A 23705-nucleotide genomic window follows, 5' to 3' on the forward strand; every position below is an offset into this window, starting at 1 on the left:
AAAATCATGTGCACACACTGAGTTGATAGAGACTCTGCAAATTAATTTCATGATCACCCTAGTATGGTCTTAAACTGTTTCATTTCTAGTGCTATCTTCTTATTCATTTACTCAACAAAAAACTTCTGGCTCAAGTCTGGAAGGGAAACAAGTTTGGACATTGGGAAGCTGTGTGTTGATGTTATATGTTTCACAATAAGTTATATTCAGCCCAGGAAATTTCTCTTTAGACTAGGTGTGAGCAGCTGATAAGCACACACAGGCCAAGAAAATAAAAATTTGGCTAAAAGTTAAAAAATGGCAAGTTCTGTTTTTCTAATGTAAAGAATCCTTGGATAGCTACAACTGTGACAGAAAACATTAATTTATTCCAAATGAATGCCAAATATTACTATTTTAATGCCCCTTCACTTCAGAATGTCAAGAATGCCCTTATCCATATTCTTGGTGTTCTGCCAGAAGATCTGGCAAAAGGCTCTGATGTGCCTCTTTTAATTCAAGGCCCTCTGCTGTGAAGATCTCCCACACAAAGTATTTATAAACCACAATGTACCTCTTCCTTCTCCTCACAGAAAATATTCCCAGACGTTCACGCTCTGCCTTTCAGATATTCCCAATTTCCTTCCCTGCAGAGCACACCGCTGGGCTGGCTCTGTTTGGATTCAGGTTGCAGGGATGCTCCTGAGAGAAAGGAGTCACGGTGCGAGTGGTTTGAGAGCGGCTCAGGGCCGGGGGCTCCCCGGTCACTGCCCCCGTGGAAGGGCGGCTCCGGCTCTGCCTCCGCGTCCTGCCTCACCCCTCAGCGAGCGCTCGGCAGCCAGCTCTGCCCTCACGCTCTTAGGGGAGGCTCTGTGCTGCCTTCTCTGATTTTTAATGCAATACTTCTGAGTCTCGGCTTTTATCTTTATTTTTTTTTTAATTTTTTTAAATTTTTTTTTAAAATTTTTTTGGAATATAATTTCTCACGCTCCCATATCTTAACTCCTGGCAATCAGAATTGTTCAATCAGCAGGCTTCTGGCCGCAGCTCTGAATTCAAGGAACTCATATCAAAGGTAAATATATTACCACCCGCTTCATGTGCCTATCAAACATAAACTGTCAGCAAGCCAGAGGACGGCCCCTGAGCCGAGAAGCAAGCCGAGCCTCCCACACAGCAGCAAGGACACCAGGGAAACACCAGCGCGACACAATCCGAGCTCGGCCCTCAGGCAGGGCCGGAGCGCCCTCGGGCCGGCGGCGCCACCTCCCGGCACCGCGGGGACAGCGGGTACAGCAGGGGGGACAGCAAGGGGGGGACAGCGGGGACAGCGGGGGACAGCACGGGGGGATAGCAGGGGGACAGCAGGGGGGACAGCAAGGAGGGACAGCAGGGGGACAGCACGGGGGGACAGCAGGGGACAGCAGGGGGGACAGCTCAAGGACAGCTCAGGGAGAGCTCGGGGACAGCAGGGGGGACAGCTCGGGGACAGCTCGGGGACCCCGCCCGCACCGCGACACCCACACAACCCCCGGAAATCCAACAGCTGGAGTTCCCGCTTTGCATCCACCTTTACCGATCTTAGAAGGGCGTGTGTTTCTGTATAAAACATATGCAAGCCAGCCTTTTATTTTTGATTAATAGACTCTTAATATTTTTGCAGCAAAGTTTTGTTCTTAAAATTAATAATACTAGGACTCAATACTTTGAATATCGCATGCTCATTCAAAAACCAGGGAGAAAAATTATACTTGACTTTGGATTTGAATCACAATTATTCCTTTACTTAGTGAAAAATGATAATAAAAGAAAACCTAATTGATACATTTCAGCAGAATTCTGATGTCTTTGGACTGTTGTTTCTGTTTAATTAAAAATATGTAATATTTTAGTTCTCTTATGTACATTTAAAATATCATTCCTGAAACAGTTAAAAATACTCAAGTGGAGACTGAAAAGGGGACCCAATGCGTTCAAACCCAGTTTCTTCTTAAAAAAATGCTTCCTTTGAATTAGCAATTTAAAATTATATAATGCAATCTGACAGAACATAGTGAGCCACAAAACAGACAACAAAAACTTGGGATTGTCATACACAGCAGAGTTTGAAGAGTACAACAGAACCACATTCTAAACATAAATGCATACAATAAACAGGTAAAAAATGTACAAATCTAAAATTCATCTGCTTTTTAAAAGTAATTGTCTACACCATCTAGCTGAGCACTGCAGTATTTCCACTGTATGCACAGAGTCACATACCAACATATACAAAACTGTTAGATTTATGTACAAAATTGAGTACAAATGGTAGCAGTCAGGAAGGCTAGGAAGAGTCTGAACACTGTGAATTACACTGTTGTAAGGCACTTGGGTTTCTGTTCTGTGATAAAAAAGAGAAACTGAACACATGAAAGAAACACCTACTTATATAACCAGACTCCTCCAAATACCAGACAGCAGATTAGGTCTCAGAATCTGCAAAGTCATTATTATTCTAAACTGTATTTATGAAAATAACAGGTCTTCTACATGGATTATGGCAGAGCTACAACCTTTCCAATAAAACAGCCATCCAGAACATAAACCAGGCCCACATGTAAAAATAGCATTTAATGCAGCTACACAAAATTCTAGCAAGAAAGGCATTCATATCAAACACAGCCTGCAAGCTTGCAAAACAGAAGGAAACACTGCCAGTATTAGAAAGACACTGTGTGAGTCACTGTTTGTCATGGAACTTTCACAGGCACTCTCTCTCTGGTTCAGAAATGCTCTTCCAAAACACAAGCCACCCTAATATGGCACTAAAACAGGAAGGAAAACAGCAGCACTAGCACCCACTACTGGGACTCATCTGAGCTTTGCTTGTTGACAACTAGAATAAAATTGTTTACATTACATGCTCTTAAAATGTAGGAGAAAACACTCCTTTTTACAATAAACTGTTGTATTTGTCCCAGAAATCCTGCACTTGGTCTCTCACCAGGAATCAGTCTCAGGACTTTACTGTTTTAAAAGGAGGGAGAGGGAAATGTCGAATCACTCACATGTAAAGGAAAGTCCCTGTTGTTTTCCACTCAAACCACTGCTTCTAGTTGCATTTTTGCAGCAACCAAAGGTTGAATAGCACGAGGCAAGCTTCAGAAACAGACTTTGGAGAAAGAGATAGAGAAAGAAGAAAGAATACCAATCTCTTTGCTCTCGTGACAGGACCTGAGGCTTGAAGCTGAGTTGGGGGGATTTTGGTTAGATCAGGAAAAAGCTCTTCACCCAGAGAGGGTTGGGCACTGAACAGGGAAGTGGGCACAGCCCCAAGCCTGACAGAACTCAAGAAGTGTTTGGACAATGCTCTCAGGCACAGGGTGGGATTGTTGAAGTGTTCTGTGCAGGGCCAGGAGTTGGACTGGACGATCCCTGTGGGTCCCTTCCAACTCAGCTTATTCTGTGATTCTGAAATAAAAGTTACAATATTTATATCCTCACACCAGTACCTAAAAAAGTGAAAACAGCATATGCAACCGGGGCTATACCTAATGGAAAGAAGACAAGTTCTTCAAGGAGCGTGTTCACACACGTAGACAGCCCCCCCAGGCACTGCAAGGGAGCTGGTGATTTATTCTCTTACTATTTATTAAAATTATACCAGGCTTTAGGAACCTGCCTAAGATTTTATGGGGTTAGAACTTAGAGATTACACAACACTTCAGAGGTAGAGAACGACTTCTTGGCAAACAGGTGCTGGTCAGGACTCTACCCACCTGAATAGCAAATCTCCTACTCATATAAAATAAATAATTAAGATTTGTCTGTTTGGATGTAGAAACATTAAAAGCCTTTCTTCATCATCACCTGTATTTTTGAGGAGCTGTAACTACTGTTCCTACAACTTTTTTGTTCTTGCTGCAATTCTCTTTCGGGGTGCTTGTGTTAAGGGAAGAGCAAGACTTCCTTCTGTTTCTGACTTCACAAACCATGAAAGGGCCATGCAAAAAGGGCCATGCAAAAAAGACAGTCTTTCAAAACCCCCTGTTCCTGAAGTATATTTCAGCTCTTTTGCATATAAACAAAGGGTGATTTCACACCCCATGGAACTGGAGAGAAAGCCACTAATGCTTTAGGGTAAGGCTCAGTACAGCAGAAGCTGATGTTTCCTTACAGTCCAATTTGATTTTACTCATGTGAACAACTGGCATCAGAGACTGGTTAAAAGGAAAGAGTAACAGACTTCAGTGTGTACAGAGATACAGACAATCCTAACTTTGCTCTGCTCTTGAAAGTGGTCCTATTGGTCAGCTTTCATAAATTATCTCCTCTTTTTCCCTTTACTTTTGGGATAGACCCCAGAACAGATCTAAAGGGGAGGAGCTGACTGCAGCAGTAGATCTACACAAAAATATACAGACAGCATCACATTCTGTTAACACCACGCCATTCACAGTTAGAACAGGCAAGGCCATGACAAACAGGTATAAGTGCAATTGTTAAAGATATTAAAACTATTCTGAAAGAATACTGATGTCCAAGTTAATTTACAATTTAAAAACCAGTGTGGCTTTCAGACCTTTTAAAGCATTCAAAAGACCATCTCCCGATGAGAGCTGTGAATTTATACTTTCTCTTCTAACTACCCCGTACAGCATTTCTAGCCTGAAAGAACAAATGGATTTTCTTGGATTTTCACACCCTTCCTGGGGATCCTCACGGGCCCACGGCCGCCACCTGCTGGCAGCTGCTCCCACATGCTGGTCTCCAACTGACAGGAATTCTGCCTTCCAGGAAAAGGGTTTTGGAAAAAGTACTAACACTGCTCAAAAGGGAGTACTCCCACTGCTTTAATAAGCATTTCAAGTAAAGCAGAAGATTTGGGTTTTTTTTTTCATAAAAAATATTATTACAAATCTGTAGTAGCAGCAGTTTTAAATTTGCCAAAACCTGGCATCTATTAGCAACAGAACATACACAAAAATATCTTTGTTTATACAAATAAAATTAGGTTTTAATATTCACAGAGTAACATAAAAGAGTGATATTTTTCTTCACATTGATAATTGTTAGTCAGAGCAGTTGTGCTATAAAAGCTGTGAAAGCATTCAGTCAAGTACCATGGCAGACAGCGCATTAAGATCTCTCATGAATGGATGATTAGCTAGTATTCGATCAATCTTCTGCCTTTGATCATAGTCAGGAAAAATTCTGATCAGGGCTTCTCTTAGCTGGACTGTTTCTGAGGCAGATCTCTGTGGTGGAATTGCTGGACAAGGCTCTGTGTTTTCTTCCCATGGAAGCCTCAGGGATGAACGATCATCGTGCACTCTGCCTCCAGGCTGTCGACTGCTACTGCTCACTTCGGGGGGGAAAAATGGTGTCTCAGAAGAATGTTGTCCACTGCTCTGTAAAACCTTCTGTGTTAACCAAGAATCTCTGTGGAACAAAATAAAAAATTTTAATTAATTAAGCTAAAGGAGATGCTAGCTGTAGCTCTCGCTGTACATGAGAGAGAAAAGAGAAATGTGTATAATTCAAATTTTCCTGCTGCTCAGTCAGTTACTGATTGGAATCAAATGACAAGCATTCTTTCAAAGTGAAACAAAACAAGAGGTGTAACAGTTCTCAATTTAAATCTAGCACAACTAACACAGTATCACCCAGGAATAGCCTCAATATGCTGTGATTCCTTCACTTGACAGATTAGAGAAACAGTCAAAGACTATTTTATGAAGTTATAGATAAAAAGATACATTGAACAAATGTACACTGACATGGAACATGTGAAAATGCTGACAGACCAAAGGAGCTTCCAAGACTGCTTCATGAGACTATTCCTCATATACTTTTGCTCTTGACTGAGGTGTGCTCATATTTAGATCAAGGCCTTATTTCCCTTGTATGGTATCCTTAACAGGGCAATGAAGTTATTTTGGCAATCTCAGGATTTGAATACTCTTCCTTATTGAGATTTCATTTCAGACTTTAAAAAGTTTTGCTACTCTATACACTGCTAGCACTACAAAGTTTCAAGTTCACTCTACTTCAGATGCCAGCAGATACCAGAGAAACGTGAAGTGGAACTCATGTTACAGTCTAGTTTCCTACCACCAAGGGAAACAGTATCTAAATTACAGAGCTCTATTTTAAAAGCATTTGGGTTATGACATCTCCTGTTACTCAGCATGGAAAGGTTTTCTGAGTGCTGAAGATCCTTCCAGTTTCTGATCTTGTTCCTGGTGCCATTTATGCTTCCTGCATCATTTAACTCATGTAGAAAAGTCACAGGGAAGTAACAAAACTTTGGGAAAAGTCACAGGGAAGGAACTCTTTGCACTGGCAGCTTTCCTCTGTTTTTCCTGCCCCCGCCCCCCAAAAAACCCAACCCCAAACTAGACACCAAAGCCTAGAAACCAAGCTCTTCTGTGGTCTTCTCAAAAGACACTCTCCATTTCTACAATCATCACACTCAGCTACCTCAGAACACTGATTTAATTTTATTTCTCTCAGACACAGCTAAAACACAGTGCTCCAAATAACATCTCAAAGGTTTTGTACAAGAGCTTGAATATTTAGTATTTCTTTTTGGAGTTCTAGCACTCCACTTGCTACTGTATGTCAACACACTTATTTTCAAATCAGCTTGTAATCTATGGTATAAAAATGTTCCACTTTCCTCAAATGTTTACAATACATGAATTCTTGCTTATTATTTGTATTAATCCATAAGCATAGCTTGCCAACTTTTAAGTTACCTCACTTGTTTTTAAAAGCCTCTCAATACTCTTCAGAATTATTAGCATTTCTAATTCCTAAACAGGTGAAAGAACAGCACATTATTATCTTATGCAAAAGAGCAAACAAATTTTCAGGTCTTGGCAGTTCATGCAAAGCCAATTCATACTTTGAATATGTACACATTTAAAAAGTACATTAATCTTAAATGAAAAATATGTTCATTAATATTTATAATTATTACTCAAATACAAACAGATTTAATAACAATGCCTCAAGAATTGTTTTGACAACAGTAAGATACCCTCAACCATGAGATGAAGTGTCACCCCTGTGACAAAAAAACCCGAGTGCAGAGTGCTTGTAGCACCTATTGTCCCCCACGAAGAATTGAGCAACCAAGGTGTCTTGGATAACATCAGTGTAACTAACAACATATACCCACATCTCTGGCACCTCTGGGTGCTGTTAACACACCTGTGCATGAAAGCCACCACAGTCAAATTTCAGAAGCAGCTTTGTTATACTTATCTTGGTTCTCAGAGAGATCTTGATTAGAGGCAAATGTCACCAGAAGTTTCTGAACCAACTGAAGTAACAGGAAAGTTTTTTGTTTGTTAAACTGCTACATGCTACAGCGGTCCTGCTTAACTTTACTGTGCTTTACAGGTGTGTAAGTGAACCAGAACAGTTTATTTCAAATGTGAAATAACTGTATCAAACAAAAGTGAAAACAGTTTATACCTAGAACAGCCTTCACTTCGAAGGAAGTCATCTAACCTGGGTCCATTTCTTCCCAAAGGATCATCAGGAACCATAAATATGTCACCAGCAAAAGTGTACTGGAGCAACCTGCAAGAGAGTTCTTTTAAATAACAAGGTATTACACCTTTGCTGTCCTTCACCTTTGTAGCACAGGATGAATTTCCTTAGAGTAGACACCACATCAGGACTCCCTGAAGATTAATTAGCAAACCCAGCTAAGAGACAACCATCATTCCCTGTTAAAATAATTCCATGGGAATTATTAAAAGTGGTCCTATTGGTCAGCTTTCATAAATTATCTTATTTTTTCCCTTTACTTTTGAATATAAATAGAAAATAAATATAAATACCTCCCTATTACACTGCAGAACAGAGTTTTTTGGGTTTTTTTTGTACAGCAACTGTTTTATGACAGAAAATTTGCAACAAGACCACAGTGGAATTTTCTAGGTGACTAGAGATTTTTTTGGTTGTTCTAAATCCCCTTCCTTGAAAGGATCTTCAGGCATGTAGTTGAAATGCCTGTGTTAGCAGAAAGCCACACAACTAGCAAATAGAGCATTAAATGTTTACAGTTAAAACACAAAGCTTTTTTTCTGGAATCACTTTGGGACAGGTAGAAATCTGCATTGAAAAAAAAACCAACAAAACCCAGTTCAACTGAAATTTGTTTGCAAGGAGAAGATTTGGTACCGTGGAATTTCCCCAGAAGTAAAACTAACAGCAGATGTTAACATAAGCTCTTAAAAAACCACAGTGTCGAGATGCCATGCCAAGTATTCTTGCTAAAGTTCCGTGGGAGAACAGAACCTGACTTGGGTAGAATTCACTCAAGAAATTATGTAAATATGCCTACAAGATGAGCCAGCATCAACTCCATGGTCTTGTGGGTATATTGTGAGAATCCAGGGCAAGTTTTTAGCTACTTATTTAATTAGAGCTATACTGGTCCCAGCCACTGTAACAAATGTACCCTCAGAAGATGTCAGGGACACTGAAGGATTAGTGGGAAATTTCACTATCAGAAGATCACACCTTAGTAGTAAAATAACCCAAATAACCTGATTTAACTGAAATGGAAAAAAAAATCCCAAACACCCACACCCAACAAACTAACAAAGAAACAAGCAGAAACAATGTCCATAAGATGAAGCAGGGATATTTGATAACTAAGTGAACTCATCTAAACCCAAAGAATAACAATTACAGGGAAATGGTTACATGCATACACTACAAGTGTTCATTTTGTTTATCTGTGCCAATCAGTCCCACTTGAGTAAAGAGTGATTGATTCTGAACAATTAGAAGTGACACTGTGCATCCTCATCAGCTATTGTGTCTCCCTGAAAAAAAAAAAGAGCTTTGAGACAAGAAAGGCTGTGAACGTGGACTGCTCAAACAAGATCTAACACTGACCTTCAGAAGTGACACACGTGTGCTGTTACACCGAGCTCCTGCTTATGTGAGCAATTAACACACATACATGACAGAATATATGAATAACAGGGATATTAGACTACTCAACACGTGACTGTAAAGCCATGCATCATCACAGTGAATCATAGAGTACTTTATTTGGATCTACCAGAATTGCATGACAGATTAATTAAAGATAGCAAAGGGGGTAGAGTGCCTACAACTGCAAGGACAGACATCCTTTTAAGATTTCACAGAAATTCAATAATTACCTTTTCTGAATAATTTCTCTCCAGGCAAATGATTCTGTCACAAACTCTCTGAAGTTATCATTAGTCACAATAACACCTCCAGTTTTAGCAGCAAGGTGTAATAAAAACCTGTAAAATTAATTTCAAAGATCACTAAGATAGTTTGTTTTGCTGAAAACAATCCAAAGATCTAGAAAACTAAACATTTAATCATCCAAAAGTAATCTATTTGCATGAAAACAAGCACCTTGATTACCAGGAAATTACTCAGGTTTTACTCAAACTTACAACAACATTTTGGGTAGCATGATTTAGTGCATGAGTGTCTTCATTTCTTCTCCATTAAAAATAACCAAACAAACCACACAAGCAAAACCCCCAAATAAATATCTGCACAGGTAAATGGCTTGTTTTATGGAATAGTACAGTATTTATTACACAATCCAACACAAACTCATTTCCATTCACTTTTTTGTTCAGAATTAATGACTGTGTTCTGCATGTTAGTTGTTTTCTCTGTCAACACTTCTTAAAAATCCTTTGTTAAATAAGTTATGGCAAAACATTACTACCAATTTATTAAGAAAAAACCATGTTTGCTTTTGTTTATAATGTCTGTGAAAATATATTTTTTTCTATTTTAAACTATTTTAGTCACAAGATAATGGATGGTGTCCTTTTAAAGGAAAGTGCATGCTTTTAACTATAGTGAAAATATGTTATTATAACACTTATTTCCACAGTAATCTCAACTGCACTGCCAGATCATTTCTTATGAAAGCCTGTGTGCATATAAAACATTAGTGAAGTATTAGGAAACTCCCACAACACAGATTACTAAGGCTTACTGTGTCTTGTTCACTGAGAGATGATCCCCACATTTTGGAGTTGATCCTTGGTGGTCAAATTAACTTGAATGTTCACTGGCTCACACATGGTTACAAATGCACTGTTCCAAACACACAGCAAGGTCGGTGTGCCAACATGGCATTGCAAAGAAAATGGAGCTAAATAATATCTGATCAGTAGCTGATTTGTACCCCAAGCCTAAAAAGCAATTCAGGGGTAGGGTGATGACCAGGAAAGCATAAAAACATTACTGGAAGATTAATTTCTTCAGACTGCCTTTTTTTTTTTTTAATTGCCATGAAAGTTTCTAGTTCTCCATGACTTTCTGAATAGACAATAGCGTTTCCTACAACAGTGAAATGATGTAACAGATGTAGAACTCAGTCTTGAGTTGGAAGCATAGCTCTGTCCAGAGAGGTTTTAGAACTAGCTAATAGAACTGCTCATGAAATATCAAGCTTTCACAACCATTAGTCAGATGTTTAAAAATATTTTAAAACTATGTATATTCTGTACCTGTCATCATGAGCAGCAATTCTTGCTCCTAAAACCATCCTTGCAGGGGTTAAAGACAATATTCCAACATCCTCGAGCTGTGTTAAGAAATTCTGCTCTGTTAAAACATGATTTGACAATTAATTTGAGATATAATTAGCAGAGAGAATGGGCTATTTTTGTACCAATTAAGTTGTAGAAATGACATTGATAGCTGAAGAATTGCTCATACTATAAAAATTGAGAAGAAGAGGTCAAACCTAGAAATCAAAGGGCACACAAAAACTAACCCCAAAAGGCCTCCACTGGATCGCAGGCCTGTTAGCCTAAACAGCATTTCAGGGTCTCTCACACTGTGTATGGAAACCAAATTACTCATGCTGAGCAGCCAGACTGCTCCTGCTCAACACATGATGAAACATTCCTTCTCCATTTATTCTGCACAGAAGAACCCAAAGAAATAGTTACAGTCTGGTTTAATTAAGGAAACATTAGGAAATGTCCCTCACCTGTAATGGAAGGGTCACGTCTTGTTCTCCACTGTGGAACGAACACAGTAATATTTCTGTGGCCACGTTTCCAGAAGTAGTCAACAGCTATTGCTATTCCTCGACAGGAGAAGAATTTCCTTAGACCATGACTGAGGGTGAAAGAAAAAGAAGGGAGATTAAATTCACTAGAGTTTTACTACCAGGAAAACAAAGAAAATGGAACAAAACCTTGCAAAGTGAAGTTGAAAGTCCCACATAGAGCCTCAGGAAAAGAAAAGGCAGATGGGTGTTATAGACGAGGAATCTTCTAAATAGAAAGAGCTCTTCAGTAAAAGAAGAAAACAGATACATCACTTTGCAACTTTATAGCTCAATCTCCTTTCAGTTTCCTTGGCATACCAACAATGGAATAATCATAAGTGGGTTTAACTTTTTTTAAAAAGAGGCCCACAGTGATGGTTTCTGAACTCTACTGAGTGTAGATTAGAAATATAATAATCCAATATTGTAGTAGTTCCAAATACAGTTCTACTACAAAATAGAACACCTTTGGTTCAACTGATTACAAAGGATTACATCTGAACAGCCCTCTGATAATTATTAGGTGCTCCTCTCCCTTCATTTCAACAGTCCAAACATTGTTCTGAAGCAAAATAATGAAATTTCTTTGAAAAAATATTTTCAAAACGTTGTATTCTGGCATTAATCCTTTTTCTCTGTTTAAAAATATACAATGTTCATGATTTTTTTAACTCGCTTAAGTGACTTTCCAGAAAACCAGGAACTGCCTCAAATGAGGGGACACAAAGATTTGAATTGATGACCTTGTGAGGGCCTTCCCAACTGGAATTACCCCAATGATGCTATTTGCCTATTTCACACATGGCACAATTAACTGTCTAACCAGGCTCCAGCATTTTCATAGAGGCTACACTTAGACAAAACAAAGATATGATTTCCTAGAAAAGATACACCGATTGAGCACTGATGGCATGAACAGCCAAAGCATTTAATGAAAAACAGTGTATAAACTATGTTTTGAGTTAAATGTCAGATCACTAAAGTACTTTTAAAAATAACTGAGCAAGTGGTATTCCTTTTTTAAACCAGTCTCCCAAATAATAGGCAAGTGCATATTATTAACCGTAATAGTAAGCCCTGTTAGTTTTGAACAGAATCTTACCTTTAAACCCTAGTTTAATCTACCAAGAAATCTTCCCAACATAATGGTCTTTAAAAGATTTCCATGGAAATATTTTACAGTGAAAATCAGCCTTTTGTAGTACTCATTTATCCTTTTCCAGTTTTGTAAATTCTTTAAAAAATACATTTATCAAAATTTAAGTCTATTAAGGTTCTCTGAATTTGGAGAGGAATTCTTTATGTAGAAAGGCAGAAAAACAAATAAGCTATATCTGAAATATAAAAGGCAAAAAAATCTGACTTACTAACAGCATTTTGAGAGGAAAAAAAATACTATGCCACACTTGCCCTTAATAAAATAATGCATTCTTGGAGTCAAGAACAGTCAAATAAAATTTTCAGAGAAAAGTTACTCTTTCTAAACCTTCTGGGACATAAACTTTAAATGCAATCATCATCCCACTTATTTAAGTTAGGCATCCTATTCATTAAGTTGGAAAACTCTGTTAAATATTTCCAGTTAATTAATGACTCTCAACCAGACTTCAAGAAATGCACAGGTCTCAATATTCATGTCGAAATTTATGCTTTCTCTGCTTGTTCATCCTCCTGTTTTAGAGCTGCAAGCTGGCTGAACTGCACAGTGTACTGTTTTTTAAGTGTCTTGAAGCTTAGAAAAGCAGCTTCTGATTTGTCCTGAGTGATCACAAAATCTTGCTTTGCTACAACTTAAAAAAAGCATGCAAATAGAAGCAACTTCATCAAATAACATGTAGAATGAATGTAAGCTATAATATGAAAAAATATGTCACTGTTAAACTAAATTAAATATGAAATGCTTTAACAGAGTTAGATAAACACCTGAAGGGACAGCAAATCACTACAGCAAGATGGCATTTTCAAGATATCCATCTCAAAGACTGCATCTGTTCTCCAAATGCCATTGCAAATGCTGTTTTTGCCTGTCCCAGTTCTTTAAAATCCTGTGGTATTTCCTAAATTAAACAAAAGATGATCATAAGCAGCACAAATCAGCAAAGAGCAGATTACCTTCTTGGACATATAACAGTTTCTCTTTGGTTTGTAACTAAAGTAAATACTGTCGCAAATGACCGGTTTGGATGCTTCAGGAAACACTGTCAAAGGTATTGCCAAAGGCAGGGTTTGATATGAATTTGTGAAAATATGGCTTCACAGAGTTTGGTGGCAACATTCACTCTTGCGAACTTGTGAAGAGCAAGTTCATTATTTGCTGCACAAGTTAAGGCATACAAAGATCAAGCTAGAATAAAGTTTGGACTGTTTTACACAGAAGGCAGGAATGCAGAAGGGGGTGAGGGTGCAAAGCACATGGATGCAAAGATAAGGTTGTAGAAGGGTTTAGCAGCACTTAATCATTGAGTACTTTGACATTTACAAAGCACTTCCAAAGGGCTCGCTATAGCTGTAACGACTTAACTGTAGATTTGAGGCAGTAACATTCATACCATGATCAATTCACACACACACAGGTACACAATGTGAACACCTAATTCTCTGTGCCAAAAGATATTTATCAAAAAATCCACTCAGCGTCAGTGAAACGCTCACACCAAGGCCCTTTGCATTTCCCAACAGGTAAGGGTCATACCTCAGGAAGTGTGGAGAGGTGTGTGTGAGCTTTGTCGCCAGGAACACTCCTCTCAGTATCACCAAGGTGAGGATTTGTGAGCTCTGAGCGGTGTCCTGCTCAAGGCAGGTGCTGCTGAGCCCCAGGAGAGCTCAAAGGGCCTCACTCAGGACTGCTGGCTACAGATCCACAGGATGACTGACTTTGGCCAGCAGTAAGTTTTTCCCGGCCACAACCCAACTCAGTAACTCCTGGGCTTTTTTCCCCCAAGTGTAGGAACAATGGTGCACCTCCATGTGGGCTATGATTCAGGTAAATAGTTTACCAAGGCTTCAAAGGACAATTGATTACCTTTTGTTTCCCACCTTGTTTGGGCACCTGATGCTTCTGATTGGATGCCCCACACAAATACATATTAACAAACTATTCTAGGAAGATATAATTCCATTAATTTATTTCATTCTGAGCTTCTTCCACATTTTAATAAAATTTAAATTACTCAACAACTGGATATTGCAGTTTGCCCTCAAAAGGCCCGTTTTCAGCATACAAAACCAGGTAACTAAAATAAATATTTGCTAGCAGCTAGGGTAAACTCCGGGTGTTTTCTCATTCCACAAGCACCCTGAGACAATGTGTAACAACAGGCCAAGCCTGTGCTGCACATGCCAAAAGAAAAAATTCTACAGCTTTTGCATGAGGCAAGCAGTGATTCAGAAACCCATATAGTATCAGTCTAAGCATGGGAGCGATGCATTAATACCCACACCCCCATCAAAAAAGAGGGCCAAAAGAGCCCTGAACTAGCACAGGCATGGAAGCAGTTCTCGAGTTATTGAGATGTAAAACTGAGAGCAGCAATTCAAAGCAATTTTTCAAACAGCAAACTTTATGAAATGCAAGAAACTAATGAGGCCTTATTTAGCCAGAGGGAAGCTGCAGAATACCTACATGATCAAACCAACAGGCCCGCAAGCATTGATTATTTAGTAGTATATTCGAGTATCTCGATGGTTCTGCTATTTTGAGGCAGCTCTGTCTTTTACATTTCATAACCAGTTTTCATTTGGTTGGGTAGAAGGCACTGGGTGTTATATAACCTTTTAGGGGACTGTATGTCAATTGCACCCAGTTACTATGCCCTACTCTAATGTGGGGTGTGTGCAGCCCAGCTGGTGTGCATGTCAATCCACTGGGGTGCATGAAGGAAATATTTGAACCTCAGTAATGCACATTTGTAGTTGGTAAATATACATATATACACTGGTAAAAAATAACAGGATCCAAGCACTAATATGCAATGTTGTCAGAGGAGAAATACGTCACTACTAGATGAGAACCTCCACTTTAAAACAAGATGTTAAGAGCACAAAAATCCCCCAAACCACTTAAGTTGACAATAACGTAACCTTGTTGTTAGGCACTGGCAAAGCAAATTAAACTTCATGCATAACACTGATTGCAACAAAGCAAAGCTTGCCCTGAGATTACTTCTGACTGAAGTGTTATATTGAGCTGAACACTGGTGATTCAAAACAGGTTACTCTGAAATGGCACAACTGTGTGTACAGGCACGCCAAAACCCTAGCTAGCAAAACCTTAACACATGCCACTGCAACCTCTTAGCTCCCATTTAATCTGAAAGTTCATTAACTGTTCATAAAGGGATAGCTGAAAAGAACAATACTTACGAAATGGCAACATTACTTCCATCAATAATTATATGTTTTAAATATGGTTTTCCAGGTTCATTTATCAACTCCAGTTTGTATGGCTTCTTCAGAGAGTCCAAAAATCTTTGAACTCCAGTAACTGAATGATCTGGATGTGGTCCCACTGTGTCTCTGTCTGGATTTGAGGAGTGTTTTTGTGAGGACAGTAACCGGTCTGGGACAGGATTGTCACAATGTGAGGTTTGAGAAAGGCGCTGGTGGAGAGGCCTCACTTGAGAAGAGCTGCAGTGTCCCAGCTGCTCCTCAGAAACAGGGTGGCTGTTCTGTACAGTTGAGGGCCCTACAGATTTTTGCTGAAATGCACTTTTACTCTTACTTGAGATATGCTGTATATCTGAGCTCCCTCTGGCTACAAAGCCAACATCCTTTAGAGCTCCAGCTTGCATAGTTACCTCACCATCAGTTTCTATATTGTTTAACCTTGAGCTGTGATTCTTACCAGGGCCATAACCATCTCTTTGTTTATAGCACAGACCTGAATTTTTGCTGGGAGGGGAAGAAGATTTGCATACTAATTGATGCATTTTATCTTCTGCACCAGCTTGTGTGTCTGGAGCATCTCTTATTTTGTGATACTCATTTTTTGTCTCCTTTGAAGTATGGCTGGATTTAAGTGGACTTTTATTCCTAGAAATGCCTTTGTCTTCTAGGTTTTGTGAATTATTTACATTATTTCCTAAAGGAAAAGTTCTAGGCTTTTGAGATGACTGTTCATGTTCTTTTTTAAACTTTAAATTTTCCTTTTCAATTTCTTCTAGCAATATTAATGGTTCCACAGATTGTCCTAGGATACCAATAACTTTTTCTACAATATTTTGGGAATATCCCATTGTTCTGAAAAAGTTCACAAGAATCTTATATTCCATTTCCTCAGTGAGAGCATCACCTTCTTTAAGGCAGCAAGTAGGACCATCTGATTCATTGCAGCTATCCAAAACCAGATCAATAACTGCATCAGGGTCTGAAGGATTCTTGTCTAAAGCAGATTTCACTTGCTGATCGTTTTCCAAAGAGAAATGCTTTTTAGGGAGCCTTTCCTCCTCATCAGAAGACCTTCTTTTACATGACTGCCTCTCTTTAAAGGCCACTGCCTCTAACAGAGGGTCCTTTATGGGAGCAAATCTTGTTTCAGGAGCATCAGAAAACACAGAGTCCATTTGCTTTGTAAGCTCAGTTACAGGTGTGCCAGCATTGCTTCTTGCTTCCTCCCCAACTGCCCTTCCACCTCTGTTTGCAGCAACAACTTTGGAGGTGCTGTTCTGTTCAAGCTGCTGTGGGTTTCCAGAGCCTGTGAGATCTATGATTTCCATCTCCCCTTCAGAAACATCACTATGGGTGAGAGCTAGGAGTTCTCTTTTTAGTGCACTAGGCAAAATCAGTAAATCCATTGTATACTTATCTGCGTGTGCTTCTACAAATTGTCTGAACTGCTTTTTAATCTCTGATTCATTGTCATTTAATAAGCTTTCATTATTCTCAAAAAGCTTCACAAACTGCTGCACATGACTTTGAGCCATAACAACGGCTTCTGCACCCCCCTTAATACTGAGCAATCCCATTTCCAGCACTGTTACATCAGCACATGTATCCTGAATAAGACTGCTGAGAAACAGGCTCTGCGCACCAACAAAGATGCAGTGCATGTCCTTTGGGTAGTACTCCTTTTCTTCTAGCTCAGGTTCACACAGGCCCTTGATGTACTCCTAAGAGAAGAAAGAGAGCAGAGTGAATAGTTGTGAAAACCCAGTACGTCCAGTTGGTTTTTATTATTTCAGTAATGGACAGAAACATTAGAAAATAAAGCAAACTTAGCGTAAGTAATGTGAGAAAGTAAACACTGCCAGTAAACAGGACAATAGAAGTAAAACACTAATATCTAAAACTTTTTATAAATAGATCTCATTGAAGGCTCTCTTTTATATTCTCTTCTTTATACCTGATCGTAAAAGATAACTTAATTTTTAGATAAAACAGTTTAAAAGACTATCAGAAGAGATTTATTTTCCCATCCCATTCTTTGGTCAATGAGAACTCTTCATGAAAAACTGCCTTTCACAAAAGTTCTACCTAGTCAATAAACCTGAACTTACATAAAGTTTCAAAGTACATTTCCTAAGGCTTATCACACCAGTAGTCATCCTATATTTTTGTTACTGATTGAGAAAACCCTAGGCTCCAGATACTTCCATGTTCCTGAAGTTCAGGTTTTTCAAAGATTAAAAAAAAATAAATATATATATTAAATCCCTATGCTATTTCTGCGACCTGTAAGCTACTACAGGGAAATTCACTACACTACCTTGTTTTAAATGTGTCAAGAGTTCAAAACTATGTCAATATAGTACACTATTTATTCTTTCAGATAGCATTATTTTTCCCAAACTGCCCCTTTCTGTGCTTAAAATTATTTGATATAGTGAAACCAGTTTCTAAGCTGCAGTCACTGTATTTGCAGAATCCCAAGAATACCACATTTTATAATCTATATTTGCTCTCAAACATTAATTCTTTGAAATGGAACTGAGAACCAACACAAGGTAATGAATAGTAACACCATTTCCTATCACCTCGAGTTACATCATCACGGGTATCAAGGCAGGCTGCCTCAGGAGTGTATCAGAACAAACTGCTTCCGCAGCAAAACCCACAGGATTATTCTCCACCCCCAACTCATCATATGACTGCTTTTGCAGAGCAACAACATAACATAATTGGAGAAAAGGATACTCTACATCAAAGGACTTTTTTTTTTTTAAACTAAGCAGCAGTGTAGAATGCATACATTGTACGTGACTGATGAATTAAAACACAAATTGCTATCACTAAACCTTTCAACAGAAGATGAGCAATTGTTTGTACTTTCTAGTCAATAATTCCTCCAGATTGTGTCTGTAAACCATTCTACCTATAAGAGAAATCAAGTTTCTCATACCCTTTCAAGTATTAAGAGTAGAAAACATTTTTTTTTTTTCTTGTTAGGAAAAGCAGCAATTAGAAAACTAAAATCTTGTGCTATTTATTTCTTGTGCTTTAATTTCCTGGAAAAAAGGGAAGTTGCACTGCAGATGCCTGGAGAAGAACAGCTACCTGTAGCAGTTTCTGGATTCTCTGAGCCCAGGCAAATTGGTTTAGAGTAAATTTCAGAGTCAAATAATTCAACCCCTATATATTCATAATGTTTTTCTTACAACTTATTGTAAGGAAGTGCATTACATGCTGAGGAACGCGTGCATGACTCAGTTAAGGAGTCAAGTTTTTGAAAGCGGGCTGCTAAGTCTGAAATCAGTCACAAAACACATACTCTGGATCCCTACTAACATCCAAGCAGAGTTAAACAAACAGACCGACCAACGCCCATATATCGAGATTTTGGGCTTGAAAGGGACCTTCAGCTACTGCTCACACCAAAATTCCCCTCACATGATTCAAACAGCTGTACTTGCCAGGTTCATTATGAGCAATATCAATTTCAGCATTACTGCTGAGAAATTCCCCCCCAAAGGTTAGTTGTGCAAGATACTTAACACGTCTGAAGACACTTCACAGCAACTGTTGTCCCTTCTGAGACACAACCTGCAGAGACAGTTCTCCTAACGCTGGGTTAAAAAGAGAACTATCTGCTCTAGGCTGGTGAAGCTGTTCAGGTCTGACAACTTTTACGTTAAGCTTTAGTGAGTACTTTGCTAAAACGAGCTACTAAATGCCACAGATTAAGCGAAGTCTGTAAGGCAAAACATGGCAACGCCCAAACAACTCCGAGGAATTTCTTGACTTCGGAAGAAGGAAAGCGAAACATTTTAACCTCGCTTTAAAACAAAAGTCGGCCCATCCCTCACCGGTGCTGCCCCTCAGCTGCGGGCTGGACTATTTCATAACGCGGTGTTCATGAACTTTGCACTTCCCAGCTGAGCTGCTACGCTTTATTCCCTACGCTTATGTCAACACGGCCGGAGACTCCCTGGCACCAGGCACACACCCACCTGCCAAAGCAGCGCGGTTTCTATTTCCTCCTGGGGCACGGCTTTTCCCCACCCCTTCTTCCTACAAGCCGCGGCCCCGGCCGTGCCGGCCCGGCGGGGCCTCCCCGCACGCAAACCCCGCGGCCCCGGTCCCGGCCCCGCTCCGGGCCCGTACCTTGGCGCTGCTCACGGCCTTCCTGCAGCCCGCCAGCTGCACCCAGATCCTGGCACTGGCGCTGGGCGGCTGCAGCGCGGGCCGCCAGTCCCCCTGCGCCCCCAGCACGGCCAGCCGCACCTCGAACAAACCCTCGATGCGGCCCCGGCTGCACTCCAGGAGGCGGCTCTTCTCGGCGGGGACGGTGAACTCATCCACCGTGGGCTCCGGCGAGGAGCCGTGCTGTGTCCGGCAGGCCGCCATCAGCGCGGGGCGCGGAATCCCATCGCACCGGGAACAGCGACACCGGGAAACGCCGCACCGACCTCCCGCGTCATCGGCCCGCGACGGCGCCGGGCAGCGCCCGCCCGCAGCCGCGCCGCCATAGCTAACACCGGCGGCCTCGCCCCGCCCCCAGCCCCGCCCAGGCCCCGCCCCCAGCCCCGCCCCTCAGCGCGGCGGCGCGGGCGGGGCCGGCCCCTGAGAGCCCCAGGGCGGAGGCGCCGCGGATCAGCTGTGAACTGCTCACGGCCGAGCATCGCGCCCGGGCAGCCCTGGAGTATCTCCACACTGCACACCCTTCCTGGGCAATCTGGTCTAGTGCGCAGTCACTGCACAGGAAATAAATTCTTCCTCATATTCAGGTAGAACTTCCTATGCGTCAGTTTCACCACCGAGCAGAGCCTGGTCCATCCTCTTGGCACTCCCTACTTAGGTATTAATACACATTAATGAGGTCCCTTCTCAGTCGTCTCTTCCCGAGGCTGTACAGGCCCAGCTCCCTCAGCCCTTCCTCATAAGAGAGATGCTCCAGTGCCGTGATCAGCTTTGTCACTCTCCGCAGGACCCGCTCAAGGAGCTCCATTTCCCACAAGTTCCCCGACTCTGGTGCTGAGGGGCCCGCAGCTGCACAGGGCCCGGCGGGCACGGCCGCCCCGCCCCGCCCCGCCTCTCGGCCGCTCTGTCCCCGCCTCCCGGTCGTTCTCCGCCCCTCGGCTCCTCTTATCCCTGTCTGTGTGTCCCGGGAGAATGGGAGGACTCCTCTCAGCCCTTATCGCCCTTATTGCCCGGCACAGCCCCACAGAGGGGCCGCTCCCGGCCCTGCGGCCACAGCCAGAGGCTCCCGCCCAGCTGGCGGGGAAACCTTGGTGTAACACACTCGGCACAGCCAGCTCTGGTATTGTCTACTTGGATTTCACTTAAAAAGAAATTCAAGCTTTATCCCTTCTGATGGCGGGGGACAGAAGTGTAGCTCCCATCCCCAAATCTTTAGCTCTGATAGCTCGGAAAATATAAAGGGCACACTTTTACTTAGCTCCCTCCACCCCCAAACTGTTAAAGAGACGTGAAGGATAAGATCAGGTCTTAAAAATTATCTCAGGGACTTTTGTCTGCCTGGAGCTGACAATACAGACCAGCTGTTGTACAAAGGAATATATTTCATATATATTGAAAATATATATAAATAAATATAAATATATAAATATATATATATTTCGTACCATCCCAGACACAGGTTAGCGTCTTCCAAGTTCCCCTTGGAATTATTTGATTCCAGTTTGTTTTGACCATCTCTTCAGCATCGCTGTGAAGTTAGATTTTAGCAGCTGTTCATTAAATACAGCCTCCAGAGGGAGGACAAATATTTTATTGTTATGCATTTAAATGTACATACTTTGTTTTAATCTACTTGTATGTTAAACCAGAAAAGGCTTAATACAGAAATATGAAATATCATTTTTATATAGCCACTTGTATCCCTATTAGAACTTCTAAAGCAAATGACAGTTTGCAGTTCCTAGCCCATAGGAAAATCTCCCCAAAAGCTCACATCCAAGTATTGCTATATGCACTTTCCAATCTGAATTTGAAGTCATTCTTTGAGCCAAATAAAATTGTCTGAAACAGTGGTAAAATGGAAAAAAAAAATACGTCTGTGTACACACGAACACTCATTCTGCACAGGACAGGGTTTTGACAGGGAGTATGATATTTAAGAAAGATGCTTCCCTGAAGTACTTTACTGAAGACAATTTTCCCCCCCTGTTTTTGTTGTTTAGATATTTGTATTTTGGTTGAATTATGCTACAAGGTTCCCACATAAGGATGTAATCTAACATTTAAGGAGGCAATTTCTGAGGTGATTGGTGCCATCCACTGTTAAAATGCAGACATTGCAGCCAATGTTGCTTTTAGTTATTATTACTTAGAAATGACATTGTAATCAAGGAACTGTATAATAAAAATGAAATTACCAGCATTTTGAGACACAAAATATCGTCTAAAAGATGAAAGAAAATTGAATTCTACCACAGCGTTTTGGAATATCTCATATCAAAGAAGGCTTACTGACTTCTAAATTATGTGGGTAATGGTTGGGACTTGGACATTTTCTTGCCTGTTTTGCCATGCTGCATGTTATAAAACATGGTTTCACTGCTGAATTTATTGTATGTGTATAATTCTACATATATTCTTGATAAATCTGTATTCAAATGCATTTTAATGGTGTGAGGCTGCTCTCAGGGAAATCACTGTGAGTGTGAGCAGTTGTGGTTCTGTGACCCAGCCTGCTGAGATTAGGTAGTACCTGACATTATAACATTCAAGACAAACTAAAGGCCTTTTGAAGTGGAAAAAAGATGCTATTGAAAAGGTTTACTAATGATTATATACATGGGACAATTATTTAAACAAGTTGGAACTTTCGGGAGAAAGTTCCCTGCATTGTTGTGATGCGAACTAGCAAAAATATCATTACTTTTTTTTTGTTTTGTAACTGCAGCCTCAACTTAATCTTCCTCACACTTAGGAGAAATTTCAAACCTCTTGCCATAAGCACAAGTGCAGGTGTACAAACCCCAAATGTGAGCTGAGAACACTGGAAATTCTCTGACATCTTACAATAGGCTGCTTACAAAGTGGATTTGTTGGGGAAGAAGGATTTTGTTTCCTCCTATGGGAGGAATTTGTTTTGCAGTAAAATATCCAAAGTGACAGGCTCTGTTTAGTTAGAGGGGAAACTTCACTTTCCTGGATCTTTGGTTGTATCTTGTAAGTTTATTTTAGAGATGGAAAAGTGCAATATTTTTCTGGTAGCAGTCGAAGGAATTTGACACACCCAGTGCCTGGTCTTGCTTTTCTGCTTGGCACACCTGTGGGATATATTAGAGATTTTCCTGAATGTGAGTTGATGCCAAGTCATTATTTGCATTAGTACTGGGGAAATACTGTAATGGTAACGTGTAAATAGGTGTGAGGTTTTTTTTTTCATGTTTCGCAATAGCTTGCTTCAGCTGCCTGGTGCACCTTCTTGCTCTTTATAAGAATTTCTGCAATTGAAAATTAATTGTGTGAACGATTTTGTGAAATTGGACCTTCTTGAGTAGTCTGGGCTTTGGCTGCATACTTGAAATAGTAGCTGTACTGGTTGAAACAGCAAGGAAGTCAAAATTCCGAACTGTCTTTCAAACCTGTGCTGGGTATTTGAGCTATGGAGTCTATGAATGCACTTTACAGATGGTGCTCTGATCCTCAGTATTATGGTCTTCAGTGGGGTTATTTTCATGCATAAATTTAAATATTTGTTTGATGGTTTGTAGGCTGTGGACTTAAAATATTAGGGTATAGGAAGTATTCTGCATGAATATGAATAACAAAAACTTTAATTTTCAGTCATAACACAAATAGTAGCATATTCTAAGAGTGATACCTCAAATAAATTCTATGTATGTCAGAAGGAAATATATATAAATAATCTGAGGCCTCAAGTCTTGTGTGTAATATAGTCCTAAAACTTAAGGCAACCCCAAATTCTCATTAAGAAATTTTGGTATATTTTTAACTAAATTTTTTTTGGTTGTTTTTGTTGTTTACAGAACTACAGAGAAAGAAGCCAAAAATGGTTTGAAATGGAATTATTTAAAATTCTTTACAGAGACAAGCTTCCACATCTTGTTCAAGCCCCCAGTTACGGTGTGACAGACATTTACGTGTGCTTGAAGCCCTGGTGACTAAGAAGGTGATTAAGAAAGTTTCCCTTTTGGAGAATTTGTTGCAATGCTGCCATCTTAATGAACCTATAGATAATCAAGTTTAGTATCAAGAGGCAAACATTTTGAAAACAGTCCAAGGTATA

General features: G+C 40.3%; 1 protein-coding gene across 2 annotated transcripts; it reads right to left on the bottom strand.

Moving 5' to 3' along the window:
* Positions 1–1597: 1597 nt before the first annotated feature.
* On the bottom strand, positions 1598–19975 carry N4BP1 (NEDD4 binding protein 1). 2 transcript variants are annotated; one of them, XM_058845757.1, is made up of 7 exons: positions 19589–19975; positions 15413–17157; positions 10988–11118; positions 10500–10596; positions 9156–9263; positions 7447–7554; positions 1601–5403 (listed from the first exon to the last, which is right to left on the bottom strand). In XM_058845757.1, exons 1-7 carry the CDS (start codon positions 19829–19831, stop codon positions 5073–5075), a joined length of 2763 nt encoding a protein of 920 aa, XP_058701740.1. In that variant the 5' UTR covers positions 19832–19975; the 3' UTR covers positions 1601–5072. The 2 variants fall into 2 exon arrangements, with proteins under 2 accessions (XP_058701741.1, XP_058701740.1); XM_058845758.1 differs by lacking the exon at positions 7447–7554 and having other exon boundaries at positions 1598–5403.
* Between the last annotated feature and the right edge of the window lie 3730 nt (positions 19976–23705).

The sequence above is a fragment of the Poecile atricapillus genome, chromosome 10 (assembly GCF_030490865.1).
Source record: "Poecile atricapillus isolate bPoeAtr1 chromosome 10, bPoeAtr1.hap1, whole genome shotgun sequence".
In the NCBI taxonomy this organism is placed as follows: Eukaryota; Metazoa; Chordata; class Aves; order Passeriformes; family Paridae; genus Poecile; species Poecile atricapillus.

Coding starts and splice junctions, on each gene's coding strand:
- N4BP1 (XM_058845757.1), bottom strand. CDS start 19,831: ATGGCGGCCTGCCGGACACAGCACGGCTCCTCGCCGGAGCCCACGGTG. Junction 10,597..10,987: donor ACGTGACCCTTCCATTACAG/GTGAGGGACATT, acceptor ATGTTTTAACAG/AGCAGAATTTCTTAACACAG. Junction 5,404..7,446: donor CGAAGTGAAGGCTGTTCTAG/GTATAAACTGTT, acceptor TTTGTTCCACAG/AGATTCTTGGTTAACACAGA.